Consider the following 25759-nt stretch of genomic DNA (forward strand, 5'->3'; position numbering starts at 1 on the left):
CAAAACTTTTCACAATAAAAGATATACTGAAAAAAGATATAGCTAATGTTTAAAAACAAATACAAATAAATAAATAAAATTAGCTTAATCTTTGTTTTGATTGCTTTATCACTCACATAAGTATCTGATTAATAAATACATATATTCTAATGAATAGAGGAAGGTATGTTATTGCACATTTATTTTCAGTAGTTAAAAAACATCAAGAACTTTATTGATGATACAAGCATTGTAAACTACGAGGACACCTCTTGTAACAAACGTATATAATAAGATCACTCATACCAGTATAAATAATACAGCACATTTTCAGAGCATTACTGGACGTTATCTACAGGTCTGCAGCTAAATTTTAACATATTGGTTTCTGTTGGTGAACAATATACTTCTACCGTTCAAAGTGGTATACAAAGCAAAAAGAGACAGTATGAACACACAAAGAAAGCTTAGATTGTTAATCCAAAATGCAAACAGATACAGGGCTTTGTGACAGTGGTCTCCAGTACTGGTGGGAACATAGTTGGGAGGATATATGGAGTAAATCCAGTAGGTACCTGAAAGAACAGCATGAGACCACCATTGATTTTAGTTTCACTATTATTTATAAATGAATAAATATTAATAAATATATGTTGCACTGGCACTGGGGTGATGATAACTATATCCTTTATTATCAGTAATGTAACATCTCTTTCTCTCACCAGCAATGAACCAGCACACAATGAATAGGTAGAGCGTAAAGCTGAAGGCACTGCAGAAGCGAACCAGCAGACCGTCGTCCAAAGTGTTCCTCAGGTACATGACCAACAGTGAAAGCAGACCGGTCACTCCAATCACAGTCACATAGATGGGGAGGTTTGGCTGGACAGGGCACTCATGAAAATGGATCACTCCTAGAAACATTTATCCAAACAGCCATAAGACAGAGTAAAAAACAGGCTTCCTGTGGTGTGATAAAGCTTATCTTCTCATTGTTGTTACCTGACGTACAGTTATTAGTTAAAAGCATTGATAGTGCTCCAGATCAATATTTTATACTGTAAACAAAAACCGCTCTTTACCTAATCCAGTAGCTGTTATTAAAATCATCCATGCAATCATGTTAATCATCACTGAAAAAAAAGAAAGTTTCATTTTTTTATTGTAGTTTATTAACTATGGGAAAAAAACATAATTTCTTAATATTCTCACCAATGAAAGATTTTCTGGCAGCCATCTCAGTAGTCTCCATCTTCAACGATGTCTTAAAAAGTCTGTAAAAATGTGAATTCTCTCTTATTCATTTGCCTCATAGACTTTCAAATATGAGGAGGACCCCCCAAAATCTGCTTCATTATGAAGATGTGAACAGTATATTCCAGTTAAACCGGATAGAGCTGCTGTGAGTCAACCAGTCTGTTTTCGCAGTTCTGTGGTCATCAGACTCAGCCAGTAGCATTAAAACACTTCCTTTGGTGAGATGTTGAGAAACTGTTGTTGCAAACCCAAACTGAAAAACAACAACCACCTTATTGCCTTTATATAAACATTTTCAGTTAACAAAATCTGAATAGTATGACTTTTATACACTGCGCTGGGAGTATATATTTTATTTATACTGATATTTTTCAAATTAAGCTGTACATTACCTTTAAGTCCAGGCCTTGATTTTAAAGAATGTTATATATCACTATACAGATCATATCAAATCAGTTCACCCTAAAAATGTGCTTTTCTGTAACGCTATACTGGTAGAAAATATGATATATAATGTCAAGGTCATGGATTTGATTCTAAGGGGCACATATTGATAAAATGTATGATTACATTGTGATTTTAATAAAAGCAACTGCTAATCATGATACATCAGGAAAAATCCTATATTTGTTGGTGAGAGTTTGAAGCCAATGACTGTGGTCTTTGACAAGTATTTTGTGCACATATATAAAGCACTAAAAATCCACAACAAACCAGCCAGCCCGTAACAGACTGTATTCAAGCAGAATGCAAAGAGATACAGAGTTTTGTTGCAGTAGTTCTCTTCGTTTGTTGGGTCATAACTGGGAGGATGTACAGAATATATACAGACACTCCCTGGAATACACAGAGAAAACATTTTAGTGCAGTTAAATATTCCTTTGATATCTTTGAAATTTAAACAACAATGTTCAACTTTTATTTATTTATTTTTTCTAATTTTTCTCATTTTATTTAAAGGGCAAGTTCACCAGTTTTCAAAGAGCTTTGTATTGTTACAGTGTAGTATGAGTTACTGGACAAAGTGCATTATTTTTCAATGATATCTGCACCGAGATATTTATCTTCTGGACTTTTGTGAAAACTACAGGTTGTACTTCTGCATTTTTGTTCTCCCTGCTCATGTGATCGAGTGCAGTGCATTATGGGTGTTGAAGTTTTCCTACACTCTAAAAAAATCTGTAAAAACAGGGCACAATATCCAATATCTTTTTTACAGCGTACACAGCCCTTTTTCCTCAGTTTTCTCTAATGTTACACCAAATTCATAAAAGTGTTTCTATTGCATAGACAGACAACTTTTATTAAAGCCCCATCTTGCCAGTGGTGAATTGTGACTTTACAGCCCCACATTTTTCAGCCTGTCATATTTTCTCCACTATACTTTCTATAAAATATCTTCACCCCTCCTTCTGTATATATATATATATATATATATATATATATATATATATATATATATATATATATATATATATATATATATATATATATATATATATATATATATATAAAATTATTAAACAAGGAAATAATTAACATTAAACATTTAACATTAAAATGCTCAAAAGTGACAGGAAAAGATTTCTATTTCAAATTAATTCTGTTCTTTTGAACTTTCTATTTATTAAAAAAGAACGTGAAAATAATCTGTGTATAATCAGAACCGTTAAAACACACACACACACACACACACACACACACACACACACACACACACACACACACACACACACACACACACACACACACACACACACACACACACACACACACACACACAAAAGCGTTTTCATTGGCTTTGATTAATGATTTCTTAAGGATAGTGTGATACTGGAGAATTGAGTAATGCATGTCTACTGAAAAAAAAAAACAGGTATTACATTACAATTTAAAAGAAATTAATAATAATTTTAAAATAGTAAATAGTATTTAACAATATACTGCTTTTACTGTATTGGTTTGCATTAAAGACTCACAAATCTTAATGACACCAAACTTTTGAACGGAAGCGTAGGTCTACAGTAATTGTCCTGCTTTTCCAACTTGCGTAATTTTTTTTGTCTGTTGTCTATTTTAAGTCTATTCTTCTGCTTTCTCCTCAGTTTGTCTGAGAAATGACATTACAGGCTGGAATCACGTCTACATCCTGCAATATTGTCTTATATGACCCTTGCTCAACTTCATCTTAAACAGTCACACAATTTAATAGTATATCATCTATTTTTATCACTATGTAGCAATTTTCCTGTCAGTAACCTCTTGAGTATAATAATTGCTTGGCTTTATTATACTGTTAGTTAAGAGCTAAAATGTGGTCAGAGGATCTATTTTATTTTCGACTTTTTTTTTATATTGAAACAATGTGTAGCAAACCTGGCCCGAGTGTCATGTCACTGCCTGAACGCCAGAGGTCACTGTATCCTTGTATTCTGAACTGTTTCTTTGGATCTCACTAAGTTCACCTGTTATTTATTCCCCGTTCAGTGCAGTTCTTTGCAATTATGTCTCTTTGTTCTTTGGCTTGATAATGTCTACTAATTCCAGTTGACAAAAGTGACTGGATTCTGCACACGGGTCCTAACTGTCCAACCAAAACTGCAATGCACACATTTCTCTTAGTCCTCTGGATGTAATCAACTGTAACGTTTTCTTAACCACTCTGTCTCTCCTCTTATTTATTTATTTATTTATTTGTGTGTGTGTGTGTGTGTGTGTGTGTGTGTGTGTGTGTGTGTGTGTGTGTGTGTGTGTGTGTGCGCGCGCAATTGAACAGAATAACAAAAACATTGAGTGGGTGGCTAATTTGATTTTATTATTAAGATTTCATTTTCATTGTTAGCCAAAAAAAATCTTACTTTCAATGCTCAAATGCTACCAAAAGTTTTGAAGATAATTAAATATTAGTTTTAAACACAATATTTTTTACATACATTTTGTTTAGTGAATTTATCACACAAACCATCAAAACCCTGTCATCAAGATAAATTCAGATGGAGTTTTTCCTAATCCTTTGCTAATCCAATGCAAGCGCAACACAGTAAACTAACTCAGCTAATTTGCCCCAAACACAGCACCCACACAACAGCACCAGACCAAACAGAATGTTTCCCAGTATGGTGGTCCAGAATGCAAACAGGTAGAGGGTCTTATTGCAGTAGGCATCTCCAGCCATGGTTTGGTTGTAGTTAGGAGGATAAACAGAGTAAATCCACACACTGCCTATACATAAAAAGTAAATCAATGAAACATTTATTTCAGAAATAGAATGTATTTCAGATTATCATTTAAAGTTGGCATCACTGATTCTGTTACTTCCCTCTTTAAAGGTATAGTTCACCCAAAAATGAAAATTCTGTCATTAATTAACCTCAAGTCATTCCAAACCCTTCCAAAGACCTTCGTTCATCTTGGGAACACAAATTAAGATATTTTTGTAGAGATCTGAGAGTTTTCTGACTCTGCATAGACAGCAGTGCAACTGAACGCTGGTTCCTGTGTCAGCAGCACCACAAGAATGCGTCACAGTACTCTCATGAATCAAAGACTGACACGGAAGAGAACAAATTGTTGAATAAGCTCATTATTTTTATTTTCCTTACACACAAAATGTATTCTCATAGCTTTATAAATTATGGTTGAACCACTAATGTCAAAGACTATTTTAACAATGTGTCAGTTGTATTGCTGTCTATGCAGGGTCAGAAAGCTCTCAGATTTCATCCAAAATATCTTAATTTGTGTTCAGAAGATGAACGAAGGTCTTACGGGTTTTTTATAACAACATGAGGGTGAGTAATTAATGACAGAATTCAATTTCATTTTTGGGTGAACTATGCCTTTAATACTGTGAAGCTGCTTGGAAATATCTCTAATGTATAAAGTGCTAAATTAATAAAAGTGTCTTGACTTGATTACTTTAAAAACATGCATTCACATTTAATTTGTATTTACTTTTCGTTTAATTAAAAGTGAAGTTGATTTTTATTATTTTTTAAAGTCTGCTGTCAGAATCTGTCAGAACACATTAAATAGCCTCTTCCTCCCACGTACACCATCGTATCTTACCACAGATCATCCAACAGACCAAGATGACAGAAACTAGACATTTCAACACATTGCGGATAAAGCTTCTTTGACGTTCCTCCTCCGTCTCCGTGGTGCAGGGCAGACAAGACAGCAAGAGCAGAAATATAATAAACACTCCACAAACCAGCACATACACTGGGATATAGCACTGCTGAGGACAGTCTTGCAGATAGACTGCACCTGTGATGGTAGGCAACATAAGAGCACTTAAATAATGGAATGTAAAAGCAGAGGAATAACTACAGTTCATACATTCACTGTAACCCACCTATCGCAATCTGAGCAAGGGGAAGAGCCAGGAATATCAGTTTTTTAATAACTGAAATACAAATCAGTCAAAAAAAAAAAAAACATTACTTGAGTCAATACACTTTATGTTCATTAAGTACAAAAGTAACAATGATTATTGTGTAAAACTCCCATACCAAAGCAAGTTATACTAGTTTTAGAAGCAGATTTCACATAATTCCACATTTGCATCGGATCCATGGTGCCTATGCAAAGCATACAACATCACAACAACCCAGGGAAATGTAACTTCATTAAAAACTGATTTTGTAACTGCATTTGATTCTACTGATTATGTAAATATGTGAATAATAATACTCCTACAGATGTATCAGAGTAAAACTGCCTTCCCATATGTCAGTCTGCACAAACATACTTACCTGTAGTTCTTCACACACCAGGGGATCAGAAACAGCCTAAAATGATTATTCGTTGGTTGTGTGCTCACTTTTTTTATAAGGCTGCGTCACTCACCTCAGGACCATAGCATTTCAAGATAAACCTGTTCTTGCTGTGTACAAACAATATCACAAACATGCATTATGCTGCAATTCATTTGGCGTTATTATCCCTCAGAACATATCCCCTATATTTACATTCATGAACATCTGTTGGAAGACACAGTGGAAAAAAATCTCTGTTAAGGTCTGACAGGTGCTTATTTTTATTAGTGCTTTTCATTTTGCATTCTTGATAAAACTAGATTTTTTTTATTTTTATTTTTATTTTTTTTGTAGTAGATATGACAAGTACAGTCATTTTCATAATTAGCATTCTGCAATAACAACATCAAGAATCCTTGTAATAAAAATTTACTTGCAAAACTGTTAAGAAGATATTTTAAAGAACATTTAAAAAAAACATGGAGACACTTTTTTTCCAGTTTAGTTGAGTTTATCAGACAAAACCATCAAGATCCCAATTATTAAGATCCATGAAGATGGCCTACAGTATCAGACAAAACAAGCTTACAGTAATAATGCTCTGCTGGTGATCAGCAAGGTTTCATTTTTTTTTTTTTTTTTGAAAATCCACAAATACAAGTACAGATACAAAAACAAATATTACATAAATTAAAAATATTAGAAAATCTTTATTTTAATTAATTATGATAAACTATAAAATATACCACGCCCAATAAAAAAAATGTGTCATGTGTCTAGAATTCAAAATAAGAAAAATCTCATTCAAAACCATATCCATTGAAATTACAATGAAAATCTGCTGTTCTCTTGGCAAGTAGCATGGTAATGGTTTAACAGAGCAATGCACAGAGACCTGTAGCACACTAAATGATATCTTCCTCCCGCATACACCGCTGTTTCTTACCACTTATCAGTCAGCAGACATAGTGTGAACACTTTTTGTAATTTGAGCAATGGTAATAACCATCACTGAAACAGAAACAGCCAGATGGTTACTTTTGAGCAAATATACAGTTATGTTCACTAAGTGCAAAACTAAAGTGTAAAAATCCCTGATTTTCACAATACATACTAGAGCAAGATGCTTTAGATACTGGAGAAGATCTCAAATAATTCTATGTTTGCTGTTTAGATCCATGGTGCCTCACAAAACAAACCATATTACTCAGGGAACTCAGGGAAACGCATGACCTGTTCCCAAAAGAAGCATTCATTGTGCATTTATTAAAGGTCACAGTACCGAAATGCAGTTTTGCTTCCTGTTGACTATGTAAATCAGTATATTAGAATACAATGACTGATATACAGTAAAAATGTGTGCACTTGGTTTCAGAAGGTTTCAAAACAGTAACATTTTAAGATAAACCAGTTCTTGCTGTGTGCAAACAGCATCACAAAAATGCATTATGCTGCAATGAATTCAGTAGGCTGGAGTTATTGCCCCTGAGATGAAAATCAGAAGGGGAAAAAAAACCCTGTATACATTTTATATTTCTGTTCTCCTGCAGGAAGACACAGTGGAACAAATCTCAGGTCAGATCTTACAGGTGCTTTGAGATAATTTTTACTCTCTTTCCATCCTTTAAGTAAATCGTTTCTATTTAAATTAATAAAATATAGATATGATTTTTTTGCTGTGCACATTTGTTGGTTCTTGTTTTGTGTGTGTGTGTTTAAGAACACTACAGATAGAAGAGACTGAAATGTTTATTACTCTTCTGATCAGATTACATTTTTTTTTTTTTGGCAGTTTATGTGTTTGTTTTAAATAGATATGTTACATTTTAGCATAGCCCTTAAAGACTTCCTGAGACATCAGTACCAACCATTAACACTGAGTCAAAGCATCAAAATGAATAGCAGATTTAATTCACACTGCAGTTATATTTGGTAATTTTATTTGCCCAGCATTAAGAACAAAACATTCTGTCAGTTATTGCATAACTTTTCTACATCATTAGCATTATTACTAGTAAAATAATCCAAGACCTTCATATTTTTCATTATCTGTCCAGCAGATACAATGAATTTTATCCATCACCATAAGCCCCTGAGCAAAACACATAACCCCAGGTTGCTCCAGAAGTTTGCCGTTCTATGCTGAAGCATGGCAGCAAGAGTTGTTTCTGATGTTCAGTCGTCTGATGATATATCATCAGTCTTTACCTTGACTAGGTCACAGGTCTGTCAGGCACTGGCTGGAGGAAGTCTCTATGAAAACACTGCCTCGCGATTGGCCACCCTGCAAATCAATCACTCTGTTTTGACAGCGCTCATGTCCTCCTGTCTGAATTTGTGCTCCTCCCAGTAATGTGTCCAACAGCAAACCTCTTTTCCACAGCTGCACAAACACAAATACAAATAAAAATACAAACATCAGCACAACTTTTTTTTTTTTATTAATTGATTTATAAAACAGAAACATTTCCAAAAGTCAGCCTTCACAAAATACAGTGCAGTAGCCTCTAACCTCAATGGATATTTTGGACTTTGGGTTCCTGTTATAAAAGATGGCCTTGGTGTTAAATTCAGGACTTCCATTGTTTTTGAAAATTTTAGTCCTTACAGAGTCTTCCTCGCAACGGATGACAGCATATACATCAGGAGCTGATATATATACACATACAGAAGGAAAGATGAAAATTAATGGCATAATTAGCTAAAACAAATAAAATACTTATCTGCTAACAGTCAAAGCAGGACTGATCCAATTTCTGACTGATCCAAACCCGTCACTTAAAGGGATAGTTCACCATAAAATGAAAATACTGTCATCATTTACTCGTTGTTCCAAACCTGTATACATTTCTTTTTCTGTTGAGCACAAAAGAAAGTATTTTGCAAGAAAGTAAGTGTGCAAACATTTGATGGTAGCCAATGAAATTCCATAGTATTTTTTTATTTGCCATTGAATAACATGGATGCTGACTTTGTTCAAAATATCTTCTTTGTGCTCACACATACAGGTTTGGAACAACTTTAGGATGAGCAAACGATGACAGCATTTATATTTGTGGGTGACTATCCCTTTAATGAAACTTTGAATATATTAGGCACAGTGGTACTTATGGAGCAACTCCTATAATTTTATACCCAAAACTTTGAAAATCTGAACTGCTAACACCTTTCTTAACCAACTGAATGTAAAGGTTAATAAGCATATAATCATATAGTCATACTTGCTGGTCATTTAAGTATTACAGTAAAGTTTAGTGGTGAGTTTTAACCGGTTTGTTTGGGATGGCTAAGGCCAGAGGCTTTGAGCAGATGGACTGTCGTTACAGCGCTGGGCTCAGGAAAACAACACTGCCACACTGAACGAGCAGGCAGCTCTTCCTTCAACTCCCTGAAGACAGTAGATAACATGAAGAAGAGGAGGGAAAAAAAAGAAAAGAAAAGAAAAAAACTGGATGACATTTGAAGACACCTCCTAATCATTTAAATCAGTCACCTTATTGAACATTCAATGTTAGAAATTACTGCATTCTACTGTATCTAGAACTAGATCTATATTTTGTTTACTGTTCAATTGGTTGCTTATTTGAATACAAAACAGAGCAGAGTAGCCTATAATCTTCTGTGCCTACCTGAGGCGCACATGTGAGTGTGAGAAAAAGCGCAGAAGGAAGCGACCGGTGGAACCAGGCAGGAAAGTAGTGGGGAGGATGACGTAGCGTCCCGGGCCAAGAGTCACTCGCAGAGTAACGCTACGGGAGTCCATATACACAGAGCTAGCAGCCTGCTCACATAAACACTGTACACGACAAACACGATTCACCTCCACCTGAAGGAAGGATAAATGGAGGGATAGAAAGAAAAAAACATTGATGAGGACCAATTCAATGCAAATGTAGGCTAGAATCTAATGATTTACTGTGATTTAGTTTAACAGTTAGGTACATTGATTAAATCTGATTGAGTTAACTAAGAATGCTGATCCAGTCCAGTCCAGCACTGTGACTTTTCACTGTTCATATCACTTCATTTGTGTTTCCATGCTACAGACTGTCAGTCTGTGCAGGAGACATTGACGACAAGTGACTATTCACTCAAGCAATTAATTCCAAAACACTCAGAATTCATTCAGATTCAGGATCACCAAATTTAAATGTAAATTACTTAGTATTAAGTTTTGTTTGTTTAACTCTTGTATCATATTCACAGTCATAAATATCACCTGATCTTTGGAGCAACACCACTGTTGCTTGTGTGAGATTGCATAGATTGAACAAAACTTCCAATTAAAAAAATTAAAAAACTACCCCCACAGCTCACATAAATTAAACAGTCTCAGTCAAAATCTGACGATGTCTAAAAGTGCAGATGACATTTAGTCAGTCACTTACCCTTAGAACCTCAAAGCCGATCGGTAAGTTCTCCCCACTTCCCTCCCTCCTTTTCATCCTCCTGTCCTCCTGTTGCAAACATATCAACACCTCTGCCCCATCTCCAACCAGTTCAAAAAGGAACTAAGAAAGAGATAGAGAGAGAAGTGAAGGACAATCATCTGAATGTAAAATTAGAGACAAGAGAGAAAATTAGCAGGCCAAAATTTTCCTTTTTTCAAAAAGGATTTTGAACTAACCTTTACATAAACCTAACCATTTATGCTTCAATATCATTTTTCGTTTGGAAATTCCCAGAGTGGTTTACCTGTGGGTTGTATAGAAATGTGTCTCTGTGATTGATACATCCTCCACATCGACTTCTGCTGTCAATTTGCCTCTCCCATCTCATTTCCATGCCTTCTGCCTGTTTTTTCACATGCTCCCTTCTTCCCTTAATTTGCTTTGGTTTTACTTCTTTCTTTTTCTGTTTTTGTCCTTGGATTTGTCCCTCTTTCTGCCTTTCACTCAGTCTTTGTTCCTTTTTGTCTTGTCTTTGAGCTGGCCTTTGTTTGGACCATTGGTGCCCAGTTGAAGGCCTCTGGTTCTTGATGTTTAGATGACAAGAAGATGAGGGAGGAGGTTGGATCCCAGATGCATAGGTCCAAGCACCCTGGCAGCACACCTCTCTCCAGTGGGTCTGTGGCCAGAGGAGAGATTTTTCCGCCAACCTGCAAACCACCATGTCTGTGAAGTAACGGCAGAAGTCCTCAAACTCCATCCTAAGGAAAATTATAAATGTACAATACTGGGTTAAAACATGTTTCTCAAAATAATTATGTCCATATACACCATTTTTTTGCCAAATACACATTCACGTCACTGAAAATTTACATTACCAAAACTCTCCGACATCTCGGACAACAAGGCCCATCTTCTCCCGTTCTCTGCGACTTAGCTGCTGCCACTGAGGAGACCTGAAAAGACAGAATGTTACAAGCATTAAATTTCAAAAACTTTCCATGTCATAGTTTGTCTCAGTTATCAAATTTGGCAAAAAAGTCTCTCTCAAAGAACACTACAGATTTTCTACCTCAGTTGAAGAGGGTCAACCAATGTTACATTGGTTTTTCAGATTAGACTCTGAGCTCTTTACTTACTAGAATGTCTCTTTTATATTAAAACTGTGCCCCAAGTGAGGCTCAAACTCACAACCTCACCATTGTCCTGCCTTTTAATACTACACATTGACCAACTGCACAACTGGAGCTGGTGTCAAAGAACAACATGAGAAAAGGCCTGGGCCTGAATCAAAGTACTCAATTCAAATATAAAGCCAGACCTCTAGGTCTCATTTATAGGGACATTAACACACACAACACTAACATACCACACGCTGACTGTCAATTGATCCTTCAGGGAGTTTGACTGACATGCCATCTAAGCAATGATAACACTGAATCTGGTTTATTAGCCAGGTCTTTAACTCAAGTCCTTGAATCATTTTCTTACTGGAACACCTCTATTCAAGTAGAGAATCTTAAGGGAATGGTGACACTTATTATGATATGTTCAAAGAATCATAGATGCAATCTGAGGAAATCGCAGACGCTCGTGATATATTTGATATGCTAAATATCTGGACTTGCCAGCGATTTAAAATCCTGCTGTGTGAAGTGAGTTCTGACTGAAAAATACATCGGTGAAGACCTACAGCCAATGAGAGAGCAAGATACAAGGCAGCAGGAAGTTTGGTGAGGAGTTATATGAAAAGTAGTTTGTGGACAAGACAGAGTCGTCGTGATTCTTCCTATTGTAAAGTCATGCAGTGTGTAACCTCCTGTCACTGATCCGTTGTGCAATGTGATCACAGCATCAACTGAATGCTACACCATATAGTCGTGCAGTGTGAAAACAATGTTGATCCGACAACTTTGGAAATCGTGCAGTGTGAACTCAGCGTTAAGTCTTTTATGTTAGTCTTTGATCTACTAGTATGTTTCATAGATCCTAAAACCATGCTCTAGGTGATGAGGCTCAAACTCTCAACCTCAGCATTGCTCTGCTTTGTACTGTCTTATACAGGCTACACCCTAACCAAATGCACCACTGAAGCGCATGCAACTACCCTTAATGGAAAGGGGTAGACATTAGTGGACAACGTGCACTAGGAGGTTAGCTAATCACAACACACTGGGCCAGTTAACCAATCTGAGCCCATTGCGAAATTCTGAGGGAGGAAACAGGAAGTCAACAGACAGTTTTTAGAAAAATGGAAAAGCAGTGTAGAATGAAGGTAAAATATGTGAACAATAATGCAATTTTTTAAACGAAGCATGAACACGTTTCAGTGCACCTCACAAACACAATCAAACCTTTGAAGAAAGTCAGTAGACCTCCCATTTAAAATCATAAATCCTGGTGAGCTAAACTCTGCAGGAAAACGGGCCACAAGGACCAGAGTTAAGAACACCTGAATTATAGAATCTGAGATGAACGGTGATGTTTATGTTTTTGACATTAGTCGTTGATCTCTTTTTTTAAGTATGTTTCTTCCATCTAAAACTGTGCTCCAGGTGAGGCTCGAACTCACAAGCTCGGCATTGCTCTGCTCTGTACTGTCTTATAAGTACCGCGCGCTAACTGATTGCGCCACTGGAGCTGTTGCTGCCAAGCTGTAAACAGTATAGTGAAAGCCAGCTCTAAATGTTCAATTACAGAAATGATCTATGAAGCTTGAATACACAAATTTCAACTTCCATGTCTCACATTAGTGGAAGATTAGTATTACGCACTGATCAATTGCACCACTGGAGCTGTCATTCCAAAGATGATTGAATACACAAGCCCCAACTCCAAGTCTCACTCATTGGAACATTAGCAGATACACTATGAAGTGCCCACCTCAATTAAGGATTGCCAGCCAATATTAGCCTGGTCTTTAACTTAAGACCTTAAATTCTTTTCATACTGGAATGTCCCTATTAAAGTGGATTCTAAGGTGAATGGTGACGTACATGTCTTTGATTTAATTTCTACCAGCATGTTTTCTTGCATCCTAAAACCATGCTCCAGGTGAGGTTGGAACTCTGCTTTGTACTGCCATATAAATACCATGCAGTAACCAACTTCACCACTGGAGCTGTTGGTTTAAAGGTGCTTTAATACACAAGTCCTAACTTCCAAATATCCCTAATTGGAACATTAGCAGATACACTATAAAGTGTCCACTTCAAATAAATATTGCCAGCTAATCTTAGTGAGATCTTTAACGTAAGACCTTGAAATATCTTTTTCTACTGAAATGTCTCGAATTAAGTATAGAATCTAAGGGGAATGGTCACATTTACTTATCTTTTATGTTAGGTTTTGATCTTGTTTCTTGCATCCTAAAACTGTGGTTTATTTTTGACATTAGTCGTTGATCTCATTTTTTCTAGCATGTTTCTTCCATCCTAAAACCATGATCTAGGTGAGGTTTGAACTCACAACCTCACCATCATTCTGCATTGTGTTGCCTTAGAACTACCTTGCACTAACCGATTGTGCCACTGGAGCTGTTCTCCCAAGAGTGCTTGAAAACACTAGCCCCAACTTTCAAATCTCACTCACTGGAAGATTAGCATATGCTTAAGAAGTGTCCACATCAATTAAATATTGGTAGCTAATATTAGTGTGATCTTTAAATTAAGAACTTGAATTATTTTTTTTACTGAAATGTCTCTATTCAAGTATAGAGTCTAAGGGGAATGGTGACGTTTACATCTTTTTTGTTAGTCTTTGATCTCGTTTCTTGCATCCTAAAACTATGCTCCAGGTGAGGCTCAAACTCACAACCTTAGCATTGCTCAACTTTGTTCTGCCTTATAAATACCACACACTAACTGATTACACTACTGGAGCCATTGATGCAAATGTTATAGGGAAAGCCAACTCCAAATGTTCAATTACGGAAATGGGCTATGAAGCTTGAATACCTGGGCTATGAAGCTTGAATATCTGGAATAGAATTCCATGTTCTAAGTCTCACATTTTTGCAAGATTAGCACCTATGCTACAGAGTGTCAGCTGTAATGGCAATTGGCAAAAATGCATTAGCAAACACTATAGGAAAAGCCAACCCAAGATGTTTGATTACTGGAATATGGAGCTTAAAGGGGTCATTTGACGTTGCTAAAAAGAACATAATGTTGTGTATGGTGTAATGAATGGGGTTTATGCGGTTTAAGGTTAAAAAAACACATTATTTTCCACATACTGTACATTATTGTTGCTCATCTATGCCCGGCCTTTCTGAAACGCGTCGATTTTTACAAAGCTCATCATTCTGAAAAGTGAGGTGTACGATGATTAGCCAGCTGTCCAGTGTGTTGTGATTTGCTGAATACCTCAAGTGTGTAACGGAAATGTTACGCCCCTTAACATATTGTGATGCCATCTTTAAAGGGAAAGTGAAAGTGAATGTGACGTGACATACAGCCAAGTATGGTGACCCATACTCGGAATTCGTGCTCTGCGTTTAACCCATCCAAAGTGCACACACACACAGCAGTGAACACACACTGTGAACACACACCCGGAGCAGTGGACAGCCATTTATGCTGCGGCGCCCGGGGAGCAGTTGGGGGTTCGGTGCCTTGCTCAAGGGCACCTCAGTCGTGGTATTGAAGGTGGAGAGAGCGCTGTACATTCACTCCCCCCCACCTACAATTCCTGCCGGCCCGAGACTCGAAACCATCTCCCGGCACGATCAGACAAAACCAATAAAACCCATTACAAACGAGGCATTTGTTGCATCCAGTGGGGACATAATTACTGATTAAAATGACTTATACTGTGTTTTTACATGTTGCGTTGCATATCGTGCCGCGTAAACATAAAACCATGTCTGTATTTGTGATCTGAGAAACGACAAACAACAAGCGCTACTCTACACTGCTCAAAACTTGCGTTTGAATCATCAGTGACAAATTCTTTAAATATAAAACATGTACTTACAGGCTGTGAGTCAGAATCGCCAGACTGTCTTTGCAAAGCTGGAACTGCCCCACTTTATAGAACAGCTTTTGAGCACAGACCCATTGTAGGCAAAGTAGTTTTGCTTTCACTACGAAACACAACGTATCCACAACATGGCGGCAACAAGAATACTACAGCAAGAATAAAAGTTGCGCCTTCTTTCTTTGCGTGAACATTTGGGCAGTGTTATGAAAATCTTCCCACACAGTGATGTAAACATGTGGGGGCACGTTTAAACGAGGCGTTTTAGGGGGGCGTGGACAAGTCTTAACTTGTATAAAGAATATCTCTTTGAATTTAGTCTTTTCAACTTTACAGATCTTCTTTATGCACCAATAGCTTGTAACACTCCAAAGTACAAGTACCTAAAGTACCAGTCTCTGCCTTTCTCACACAGAACAACCTCCTGGACAGCAACCAATCTGGCTTCAGAATTGGACATTCGACCAAGACTGCCTTGCGCTCAGTTGTTGAAGCCCTAAGACTGGCAAGAGTTGCATCCAAATCTTCTATACTTTTTTTGCTGGATCTGTCCACTGCTTTTGATACGGTGAACCACCAGATTCTCCTGTCAACCCTATCGGAAAATGGCATCTCAGGAACCAAACGCCAGTGGTTTGATACTTCAAGGTATCTTGGGAGAGGTGAGGTGTCCAAGTTGTAAAATTTGGATAATCTGGTTACTGGGGTGTCTGTTGTTTGAGTTCTTTTGTTATCTTTTTTGTTGGCATCACTAGGTTCTGTCATTCAGAAACATGGCTTTTTATATCACTGCTATGCTGATGACTCTCAACTCTACCTTTCATTCCATCCTGATTATCCGATGATAGCTGCTCGCATCTCAGCATGTCTAACAGACATTTCTTGTTGGATGACGGACCATCACCTTCAACTCAACCTGGCTAAAACAGAACTGCTTGTGGTTCCAGCAAACCCATCACTTTATCAAATTTCACCATCCAGTAAGGCTCATCAACCATAACTCCTTCAAAAACAGCTAGAAACCTTGGAGTTGTGATTGATATTAAGCTGAATTTCTCAGACCACATTGCTAAAACTGCCCGGTTCTGCAGATTTGCTTTATACAACATTAGGAAGATCAGGCCCTTTCTTTCAGAACATGCAACACAACTCCTTGTTCAAGCTCTTGTTCTATCCAGGCTGGACTATTGCAATACTCTCTTGGCAGGTCTTCCAACCACTTCTATCAAAATCCAAAATGCAGTTGCAAGATTATTCTTTAATGAGAATGCACGTCACACCTCTGTTCATCAATTTGCACTGGCTATCAGTAGCTGCTCGTATAAAATTCAAGGCATTAATGTTTGCCTACAAAAACCACCACTGGCTCTGCACCCCTTTACTTAAATACACTACTTCAGAGTTATGTGCCCTCTAGCTTGCGTTCTGCAAGCGAATGACGCATTATTGTGCCATCTCAAAGAGGCACAAAATCACTTTCACAGACTTTTTCAATAACTGTTCCTTCCTAGTGGAATGACCTGCCCAACACAATCCGAGCAGCTGAGTCATTATCAATCTTCAAGAAACGACTAAAAACACATGTGTTCCATCTTTATTTGACCCTCTAACTCTAGCACTTTCTATTCTATTTTAATTCTACTTTATCTATTTTTCATTTTTTACATTAAAAAACTAACACTAGCTTTCTATTTTTTCTATTGTATCTGCTTATTTTTCTTTTTGTGTGTGTGTGTGTGTGTATGTGTGTGTGTGTGTGTGTGTGTGTGTGTGTGTGTGTGTGTGTGTGTGTGTGTGTGTGTATATATATATATATATATATACCTTGTTACGTTTACTACGTTAGACTAACTGAGACTTGTCATTTGCACTTACATATTGTTGCTCTTTTGTTAATTTTGATTGCTTCCATTGTACTCATTTGTAAGTCGCTTTGGATAAAAGCATTTGCTAAATGACTAAATGTAAATGTAAGTCTCAACTTCCAGGTCACATTGTTGGAAGATCAGCACCTACAGAGTGTCCATCCATTTTAAGATGGCCAGCCAATATTGCACCTGATTTTTTCATGTTAACCCTTGACTTACAAATATGTCTCTATCCTAGTATAGAGTCTAACATGAAGATGGAAAGACCAACTATATTAGGCCTTTTCTATATCTTTTCTGTATTCATCTATATGTTTCCCACTTGAATGTCTTCCTAAAATCATGTTCCGATTCGAACCAATCAGTTGCAGCATTGTTTAAAGAGAACCATGGGAAACACCAAGAACTCAATTAAATTATTTAATTGTGGTGTCTGCTAACCATGATTATTCATTGACTTTGTGCTTCTGAGAGAGATAGGTAGCCATTAACTCACCCAAGACTCCACGCTCCTGTCCAGTCTGCTGTGCCCCAAGGGTTCCTCATCCGGACCATGTGCAAACGAATTGTGTTACACATGCCATTCAGAGTCTCTGACATACGAAGTTTTTTGAATGCAGTCACACCGTATGCATGACCCTTTATCAGTCCACAGTCCAGAACTGATTCTACCTGCTCTCCGTCTGCTGGCTGCAACACAAAAAAAGACAAAGTGTGTACAAAAGTAAGAGGTAAAAATCAGAGCTGTGTGACTTTAATGTATCATTATTCCTATCAGGACACACAGAGCAGTTATTATGTTGCATTTGCTTTAGTTAATTTGCAGTGTGTTTAGACTGTAAAAAAATAACAAAAATAAAATAAAAAAAATTTACTCCTGTTTTCTGACCCGAATGGAACAGGTGATGAGCGCTTTATGGCCATGTGCGTGTGCTATTGTCTGGAACAGCATTTTTCTCTGGTCAGCATGCTGGATCAGTTCCTCCTGGTTCAAATTCAATGGTTCAGAGACACCACCAGTAAAATCAACTAGGGCTTCGGCTGTATTACCTCCCTCTAAAGCCTCATAACACCCATTTAGCCTAAAAATGCAAAAAGAAAGACACGATTATTATTATTTTTTTTTAATAAATGAGCTTTAATTCATTAAAAACAATTCTCTCTTATTTGACAAGCATCTCACTTGGCATAAGCTTTCTCCAACAAAGCGCTCCAGAATTCCCGTGGAGTTGCAGAACGGCAGAAGAGCAGTGTTCCATCCTCACTGACTGGTAAGCGGTCATCAACCACGACATCTGTCCACTGGCCCAGCCGCCAGAAACGAAAGTGAAAAATTCCGGCATACAGATCCGGGCGCTTTGGGTGCCACTCCTGCTCAGCATGGTCTGGGATAACCTGAATAAGAGACAATTAAAAAGTAAGAAGAAAGAGAGAACGGAAGTGAAATCTTGATAAATGATAAATGATAAATGATAAATGCAATCAGTAAAACCCATATACACCACCATTCAAATGTTTGGGCTTGGTAAGATTTTTTAATGTTTCTGCAATTATTTGATCAAAAATACAGTAAAAACAGATATACTGAAAATATTATTTGTGAATAGCTATTATTATATTTAAATGATCTCTTTTACCATTTTAATATATTTCAAAATATAATTTATTCCTGTGATGGGATTTATTAAAAAATAAATCTTTTGTAATATTTTACGTCTTAACTGTCACTTTTGATCAATTTAATGCATCCTTGCTGAATAAAAGTATTTATTTCTTTAACAAAAATCACACTCACACACACACACACACACACACACACACACACACACACACACACACACACACACACACACACACACACACACACACACACACACACACACACACACACACACACACACACACACATAAACACATGTATTTTCTGACCTTCTTCCAGAGTGAGGATTCTGCTGCCAAACATGATGTGGCTGCCACCATCCAGCAGTTACCCAGACTGCCCTGGTGCAGATCCCTTGTGCTGATTCCATCCACAAATAGTCGAGGATCTTTACACAGTTCCTGGGTGTAAGACAGAAGACCCTATGTGTATATGGTTACATCTACCCATTTCATTAAAGAAACATTTCAGAATAATATATATATATATATATATATATATATATATATATATATATATATATATATATATATATATATATATATATATATATATATATATATATATATATATATATATATATATATATATATATATATATATATATATATATATATATATTTTTTTTTTTTTTTTTTTGCAAAAGTAGATAAGTAAAAAGCAGAATAAATAATAAAAACATAAATATTTTAAATTCAAACAAACATATAAAAAAAACAGTGCTGTAATGACATAATTTGTCTAATGTTAATTAATTAACATTTAAATTCAATTTTCCTGACTAAAAATATTTTGCACAAACTAGGAAAGTAGCTCTCCAAATCAAAATGTTTTTTTGAATTTTCATTAAAATTTTAGAATATTGCTTCTTTAACTGTCTATTAGATTTGTCAGCATATCGCATGTAAATGTAGCATAATAAATTGGTAATCACCCTCATTTGAAGCCATACACACAACACATGTGCTCTTTGAAGAATCAGGTTACTGATGCCTTGCAGCCGTCAGAAAGGTCTTTAATTAAACATATCTCTTATGCTGCTGACTGTGCAGCCACATTTAGAATCACAAGAGTCATCAGGACAGATCTACTCACTGAGAGAGTCAGACCATATGTACAGTAACATCAGACTGTACTGTACTCTTTTAAAGAAAGGAAATACTTTCTTTTAACATATTTTTCCATTATTGTGGTGTTATACTTTTAGCACCAACAAAATTGTTAAGGCCATCTGCATGATAATATACTCCTAAAAATGTACAAAATGAACTATGAACACAAACACATTTAAAATGGAAAGGACAGTTCACTGTCAGTTTCTCTTACCCTAGGTCTCTTCCACGTCAGTCCTGGAGGGGGCGTCCTTTTGTAGAACAGTGACTCAGCTGAAGGAGGAAAGAATGGATCTTGGAACAGAGCCCCTCGCCTCAGACATGATCTCTTCAGCTTATGATAACACTGACCTTGAAACTTGCACACTTTCTCTGGCATACTGCAAAAAGGAGAAGCGGAAAGAAGCTGAGGAGAAGTTGAGAGAAAAGGAAACTAAACAAGAAAGAAGAAAAGTTGTGGACAAAGGAAGAGAGAAATTAACATGCTAAGAAAGAAGTTAGGGGAAAATGGATGTATTAAGAGTTAAATAGAATGCAATAAAATATGAGAGAATGAAATAGAATTTTCATAAAGTGCAGCCTGAGTTGACAACATAATATAATTTATATATGCACACAACAAATCTTAAAATAATAAAGAATAATAAAATAAAAATAATGATGCCTGATAATGACATTGGACATGATACAATTCACAGAATAGACAATCTGAGTTACATGAGATTAATTTAAAATCAAACCATGTTCAGTGATTATTCCAGTATATAATAAATCAAATATTAAAATAAAATAAAAATACCTAAGTACAAAAAGTTTTTTTATATCCTATTTCTATTAAAGTGACACCTTTGTTCCACAGCAGTAACAGCCGGCAGAATCTGTAAACCACAATGTTAAGTATCGTCCTGTAACCTCGAGTTTAGCTTTAGTTTCAGGGATGATTGGGTAACGGTGTATTTGCAGACGGTGTAGTTTCCCTTGGAAATGGAGAAGGGTTAGACATGCCCTGGAGAGGTTAAAGTGTCAGGAGTCCCTTTGCACGTAAAAACATCAAAATAAAATACGTTTAGAGGGAAAGTTATGTTTAGAGGGGTTTGGGATCAGGGTTTAAGAGTGATTGGATGTCTCATATTAAAGTCAAGACTATGTGTGTTTTTGTGTGCATGAGAGACAGTGTGTTTATGTGGGAAGGGATATGATTTAGGGGACATATTAGCTTTTGGGGTTCTGGCAAGGGGCACGGGGAGGCCAGGGGCCAACTAAGTGTGCTGGTATATGAGCCACCTATGAGTGTTTGTAAGTTTGCGTTAGTGCTTGTGTATGTGTGTGTAGTCTGGATCCAAGTTGTGTGCACATACCGGACAGACCAACACTAGCACTGCACTCTTGACTTACCTCACTGAAGAAATGAATCAGAGTTTAGCAAACAAAACAAAAAAACTAAACCAACACAGAACAGTATAAACATATGCGGTTTTATATCGCTTTGACATTTTAATTAGACAATCTGAAACTATCAATATAAAATATTGACACTTTTGCTTATTATTACTATTGCAACATTATTTTTTGTTGTTAGAAAATAATCTAATTAATAACATATATACATATATATATATATATATATATATATATATATATATATATATATATATATATATATAATATTAATATTAACAAATATGATATTCTGGACCAGCTTTCAGCACACACTGTTCAGGTTTGATTTTGGCTTATTTGTCTATGCAGATTTGCACCACAGGTTGTTCTGGTTAGTCAGATAACACTGATGCACTGCAATTTTCGAAATCTGTCACAGATCATCAGTTGGATTGAGATCAGGGTTTTGACTGGCTCTTTGCTCAACATTCAGCTTTTTGTTCTCAAGCCATTTCGATGTAAATTTAAGTCTGCATTTGGTATCATTCTCCTGGTAAAATTTGCACCACTTCTATTAAACAAAATACCTGATCTCTGGTGATTAGCCCCAGCAGCATCTATCCTGCATCACCATAAGTGTTTTTCTATCTTTTTGAGGAGTGGGCAAGGCTTGACTTGACCAGAAAATTCCTTGGACACATTTTCACCTCAGAACCAGGATAATTATGCTTGACAGTGGAGTTGTCAGGAAATGGTAGTTATTGTAATGTTTCACATATGGAGGGCAATTGTATCCTTGTTAGAGAAATTGTTTTTCATCTGTGTAACCCCAGAACTTCTACAACAGGAGTGAACCCTTTTTGTAAACACCTTATTTCACAATACCTGAAAGAATGCTGCATTATAATAAATGTTGTGTTTCAATTCTGAAATATTAAAATATCACAAAGAACCTAATTTCAGTGGGATTTGTAAGTAAGAAAACCACTTAAAGGTCTGAATACATTTGTAGTGCAGCATATAGTCCATATAAACAATGTTGCCATGAAGCCGTATAAAGTCACAACACCATTTAAGCCTTCCCTCCATATCATATGTGTTCCTGTGGCTCAGTGGTAAAGCACTGCATTAGCAGCAAAAGGTTGTGGGTTTGATTCCCAGAGAACACACGTTAGGTAAAAAAAATTTAAACAAATGTTAGCCTAAATGCACTGTAAGTTGCTTTGGATAAAAGTGTCTGCCAAATGTAAATCGTATTAGCATGTAAAATCATAATATAATTAAAAATTTCCATGAAGTGTTGAAAAGTTGAGCACTTGGAAATTAAACTTTACACGGTAATATAATTTGATGGAATAAATAATGTAATTAAAAATAATAACATAAAACATTTTAAATTATTTTATATAAATTCATATTAAATTAAGAAAAATTACCATTTTAATGTGAAAAAAAGAATCAACACATGCTCCTTGATTATCCCAGTTGGCCTGTATAATATAGCAAACCACTGTATGAACTTTGAAAAATTAATAATGAATTAATAATAAATTCAATCCCACTAAAAAATGCAGCACTTACCTGTACCTCACCTTTGTTTTTTTTTGCTTTGCCTTGGCGTAAAATGTTCCTCGTGGCAATGTATCCGTTAATTAAGTTCTTTTCAGGTAAGGATGTTATTTGCAGTGTATTTGCACAGGATGAGGCTTATAAGACTTCAGTCATCAGTCATTTTGCAGTTGTAGTGTCCATGTGTCTAATATAACAGGATCAGTGTAGCAGGTGTTCTCTTTCTGTTTGACGTCGCTGTGACAACCAGGTTTTGTGCGGTAGACCAGGTATGGGTATCCTTGGCTCTTCTAAATAGTTAAATACTCTGGTATTCATTTGAATTTTCAATATAACGTTTAATTAATCCTCATGACATGTAATATTGTGATGTCAAGTGCCTTTACATCTGTTCGTTTCTACCTGCACGAGGACTGTCATTTGTTTGGGGATGTAACTCCATCCGTCCAGCCAGTCTAGCTGAAAACACAGTGACATAACAAACAATTACTGATACTGAGATGAGTGTGTGCACACATACGCATAGAAACCTCACTATCAGCTTGCAATGAAACAAAAGATTCCTATTAAGACACACTACAGCCACTTGCCTACTTGTGTGCATGAAATGTTTAAAATAAAAAATAAATAAAATGTACACATAAAGTGTGACGATGACGACGACAACGTGACACAGCCAAGTATGGTGACCCATACTCAGAATTTGTGCTCTGCATTTAACCCATCCAAAGTGCACACACACTTTTACAGGATCATGTGACACTGAAGACTGTACAAAATGTGTAAACAGTGCAATAAAAACAAAGTCAATTAAGTGCATGTATCTCATTTGCTTTTTTCCCATCTAATTGTATGAATATTTCCTCTTTAAAGGTTTCTCTTTTCTCCCTCTTTTTCTTTATAAAATGTGTATTTGGTCATGCCATCTCTCTCTGACCCCATGGTGAGCTCTTCTCTTCTCCCACTGCCACCTGTCTCCCTCATCGCTGTCTTCCTTGTCTCTCACTCTTACATTGGCAATACACATGGGCTATCCCTCCTTTCCAAATCCCTTAATTAGGCATGCTGCTCCCCCCGCATTCACGTGCATAATCACCCACAGTCTCACCCACGATCTGGCCTTCTTGTTCACTCTGGGTATTCCCAGGTTCTCACGTAGTACTTATCTCAGTCCTCTGTCTAGATTTGTTATCCCTCTCATTCTCTCTCCTTCGCTTTTCAACCCCCTCCCTCAGGCCCCCAGCAGAAGCTTCATCATACCATATCGGCTGTCAATAAACGCATGGCACTGACACCTGAATCCTCAAGAGGGCCCAGAGCCGGGTAACACACCCAGACACCCCTCTGAAGGCACACAAACTTCAAAATCAACAGCTAACCTCTTACTTGAGACATATTAATATGAATAAACTATTGCCAAGAAGCACTTTTTTGTATCTTTTCCAAATGGCTTTTGCAGATGACAGAATGGCTTGTAAACTGAGTGCCAGCCAGTTGAGTTAATGCAATCTACATGTCTCTGTTATAAATACACTTCAACTAAATTTTAAACCTGTTCAACTCATTCAAGGACACAAAGAGTCAGGTGGGACAATAAATTAAACAGATACTACTTTTGTCTTTTTGACAGCCAAAAGGTCAAATGATTAATTAATCAGTAATGCTTTAGTTATCAATAGCCTTTGGCTAGAGCATTGGTGTGGGTCGGCCTTTATGTTTTCATAGAATTATAAGAGAGAATATATATATATATATATATATATATATATATATATATATATATATATATATATATATATATATATATATATATATATACACACACACACACACACACACACACACACACTACCGGTCAAAAGTTTGGGATCAGAACGATTTTTAATGTTTTTTACAGGAGTTTCTTCTGCTCATCAAGGCTGCATTTATTTGATCAAAAAAAAAAAAGAAAAAAATGTAATATTGTGAAATATTATTATGATGTAAAATAACATTTTTCTATTTTATTATACATTCAAATGTATTTTATTCCTGTGATGCAAAGCTGAATTTTCAGCATCATTACTCCAGTCTTCAGTGTCACATGATCCTTCAGAAATCATTCTAATATGATTTATTATCAGTGCTGGAAACTGTTGTGCTGCTTAATATTTTTTTGTAACCTGTGATACTTTTTTTTCAGGATTATCTGATGAATAAAAAGTTTAAAAGAAGAGTATTTATTTAAAATAGAAATCTTTTCTTACAATATAAAATACAGTTCAAAAGTTTGGGGTTAGTAAATTTTTATTCTTTCTTTTTTTAGAAAGAAATTAAAACTTTTATTCAGGATGTGTTAAATTGATAAGAAGTTATAGCAAAGATTTATATTGTTAGAAAAGATTTATATTTTGAGTAAATAATGTTCTTTTAACTTTTCATTCAACAGAAACTATTATTTTAGATTGTAATAACATTTTGCAAGATTACTGTTTTTTTTTTCTTCTGTATTTTTGATCAAATAAATGCAGCCTTGATGAGCATAAGAGACTTCTTTAAAAAACATTACAAGTCTTACTGATCCCAAATTTTTGACCGGTATTGTATATATATATATAGCCCACACACACACAAACAGTGCAACATTTTCTAAAAGATGTCATTTTTAATATTGCTCAGGTGAATTGTCCACATAGAAAGACTGAACCTGCCACATGAGGCTTAAGAAATTAAAGATGTGACTGTAATACGATGCCTGAAGCGCTTATTTCAGTTTATCCTAAGAATCTGTTAATAAAAGAACCTTTTTTTCACTTTGAGCAGTAAA

The 25759-nt window shown here is 36.1% G+C and overlaps 3 protein-coding genes and 1 non-coding gene across 6 annotated transcripts; all 4 read right to left on the reverse strand.

The window, feature by feature from the left end:
* Positions 1 to 192: 192 nt before the first annotated feature.
* On the reverse strand, positions 193 to 1424 carry LOC122137921 (transmembrane protein 272-like). 2 transcript variants are annotated; one of them, XM_042727031.1, is made up of 4 exons: positions 1192 to 1422; positions 1062 to 1112; positions 702 to 893; positions 193 to 554 (listed from the first exon to the last, which is right to left on the reverse strand). In XM_042727031.1, exons 1-4 carry the CDS (start codon positions 1229 to 1231, stop codon positions 346 to 348), a joined length of 492 nt encoding a protein of 163 aa, XP_042582965.1. In that variant the 5' UTR covers positions 1232 to 1422; the 3' UTR covers positions 193 to 345. The 2 variants fall into 2 exon arrangements, with proteins under 2 accessions (XP_042582965.1, XP_042582966.1); XM_042727032.1 differs by lacking the exon at positions 1062 to 1112 and having other exon boundaries at positions 1192 to 1424.
* Positions 1425 to 4042: 2618 nt separating this feature from the next.
* LOC122137860 (transmembrane protein 272-like) lies at positions 4043 to 6027 on the reverse strand. The gene is made up of 4 exons (XM_042726870.1): positions 5751 to 6027; positions 5594 to 5644; positions 5305 to 5505; positions 4043 to 4458 (listed from the first exon to the last, which is right to left on the reverse strand). The coding sequence occupies exons 1-4, from the start codon at positions 5830 to 5832 to the stop codon at positions 4253 to 4255; spliced, it is 540 nt and encodes a 179-aa protein (XP_042582804.1). The 5' UTR covers positions 5833 to 6027; the 3' UTR covers positions 4043 to 4252.
* Positions 6028 to 7099: 1072 nt separating this feature from the next.
* LOC109092599 (calpain-5-like) lies at positions 7100 to 24131 on the reverse strand. 2 transcript variants are annotated; one of them, XM_042727034.1, is made up of 14 exons: positions 24066 to 24131; positions 22966 to 23412; positions 20219 to 20384; positions 19162 to 19293; positions 18416 to 18627; positions 18122 to 18314; positions 17729 to 17922; positions 11263 to 11340; positions 10692 to 11145; positions 10385 to 10507; positions 9626 to 9822; positions 9266 to 9384; positions 8509 to 8645; positions 7100 to 8379 (listed from the first exon to the last, which is right to left on the reverse strand). In XM_042727034.1, the coding sequence occupies exons 3-14, from the start codon at positions 20381 to 20383 to the stop codon at positions 8215 to 8217; spliced, it is 2169 nt and encodes a 722-aa protein (XP_042582968.1). In that variant the 5' UTR covers position 20384; positions 22966 to 23412; positions 24066 to 24131; the 3' UTR covers positions 7100 to 8214. The 2 variants fall into 2 exon arrangements, with proteins under 2 accessions (XP_042582968.1, XP_042582969.1); XM_042727035.1 differs by lacking the exons at positions 22966 to 23412; positions 24066 to 24131 and having other exon boundaries at positions 20219 to 20505.
* Positions 12932 to 13025, reverse strand: trnai-uau. The gene is made up of 2 exons: positions 12988 to 13025; positions 12932 to 12967 (listed from the first exon to the last, which is right to left on the reverse strand). It is a non-coding gene; the product is annotated as a tRNA-Ile (tRNA).
* Positions 24132 to 25759: the final 1628 nt, after the last annotated feature.

Source organism: Cyprinus carpio, chromosome B7 (genome assembly GCF_018340385.1).
Source record: "Cyprinus carpio isolate SPL01 chromosome B7, ASM1834038v1, whole genome shotgun sequence".
NCBI classification, from domain to species: Eukaryota; Metazoa; Chordata; class Actinopteri; order Cypriniformes; family Cyprinidae; genus Cyprinus; species Cyprinus carpio.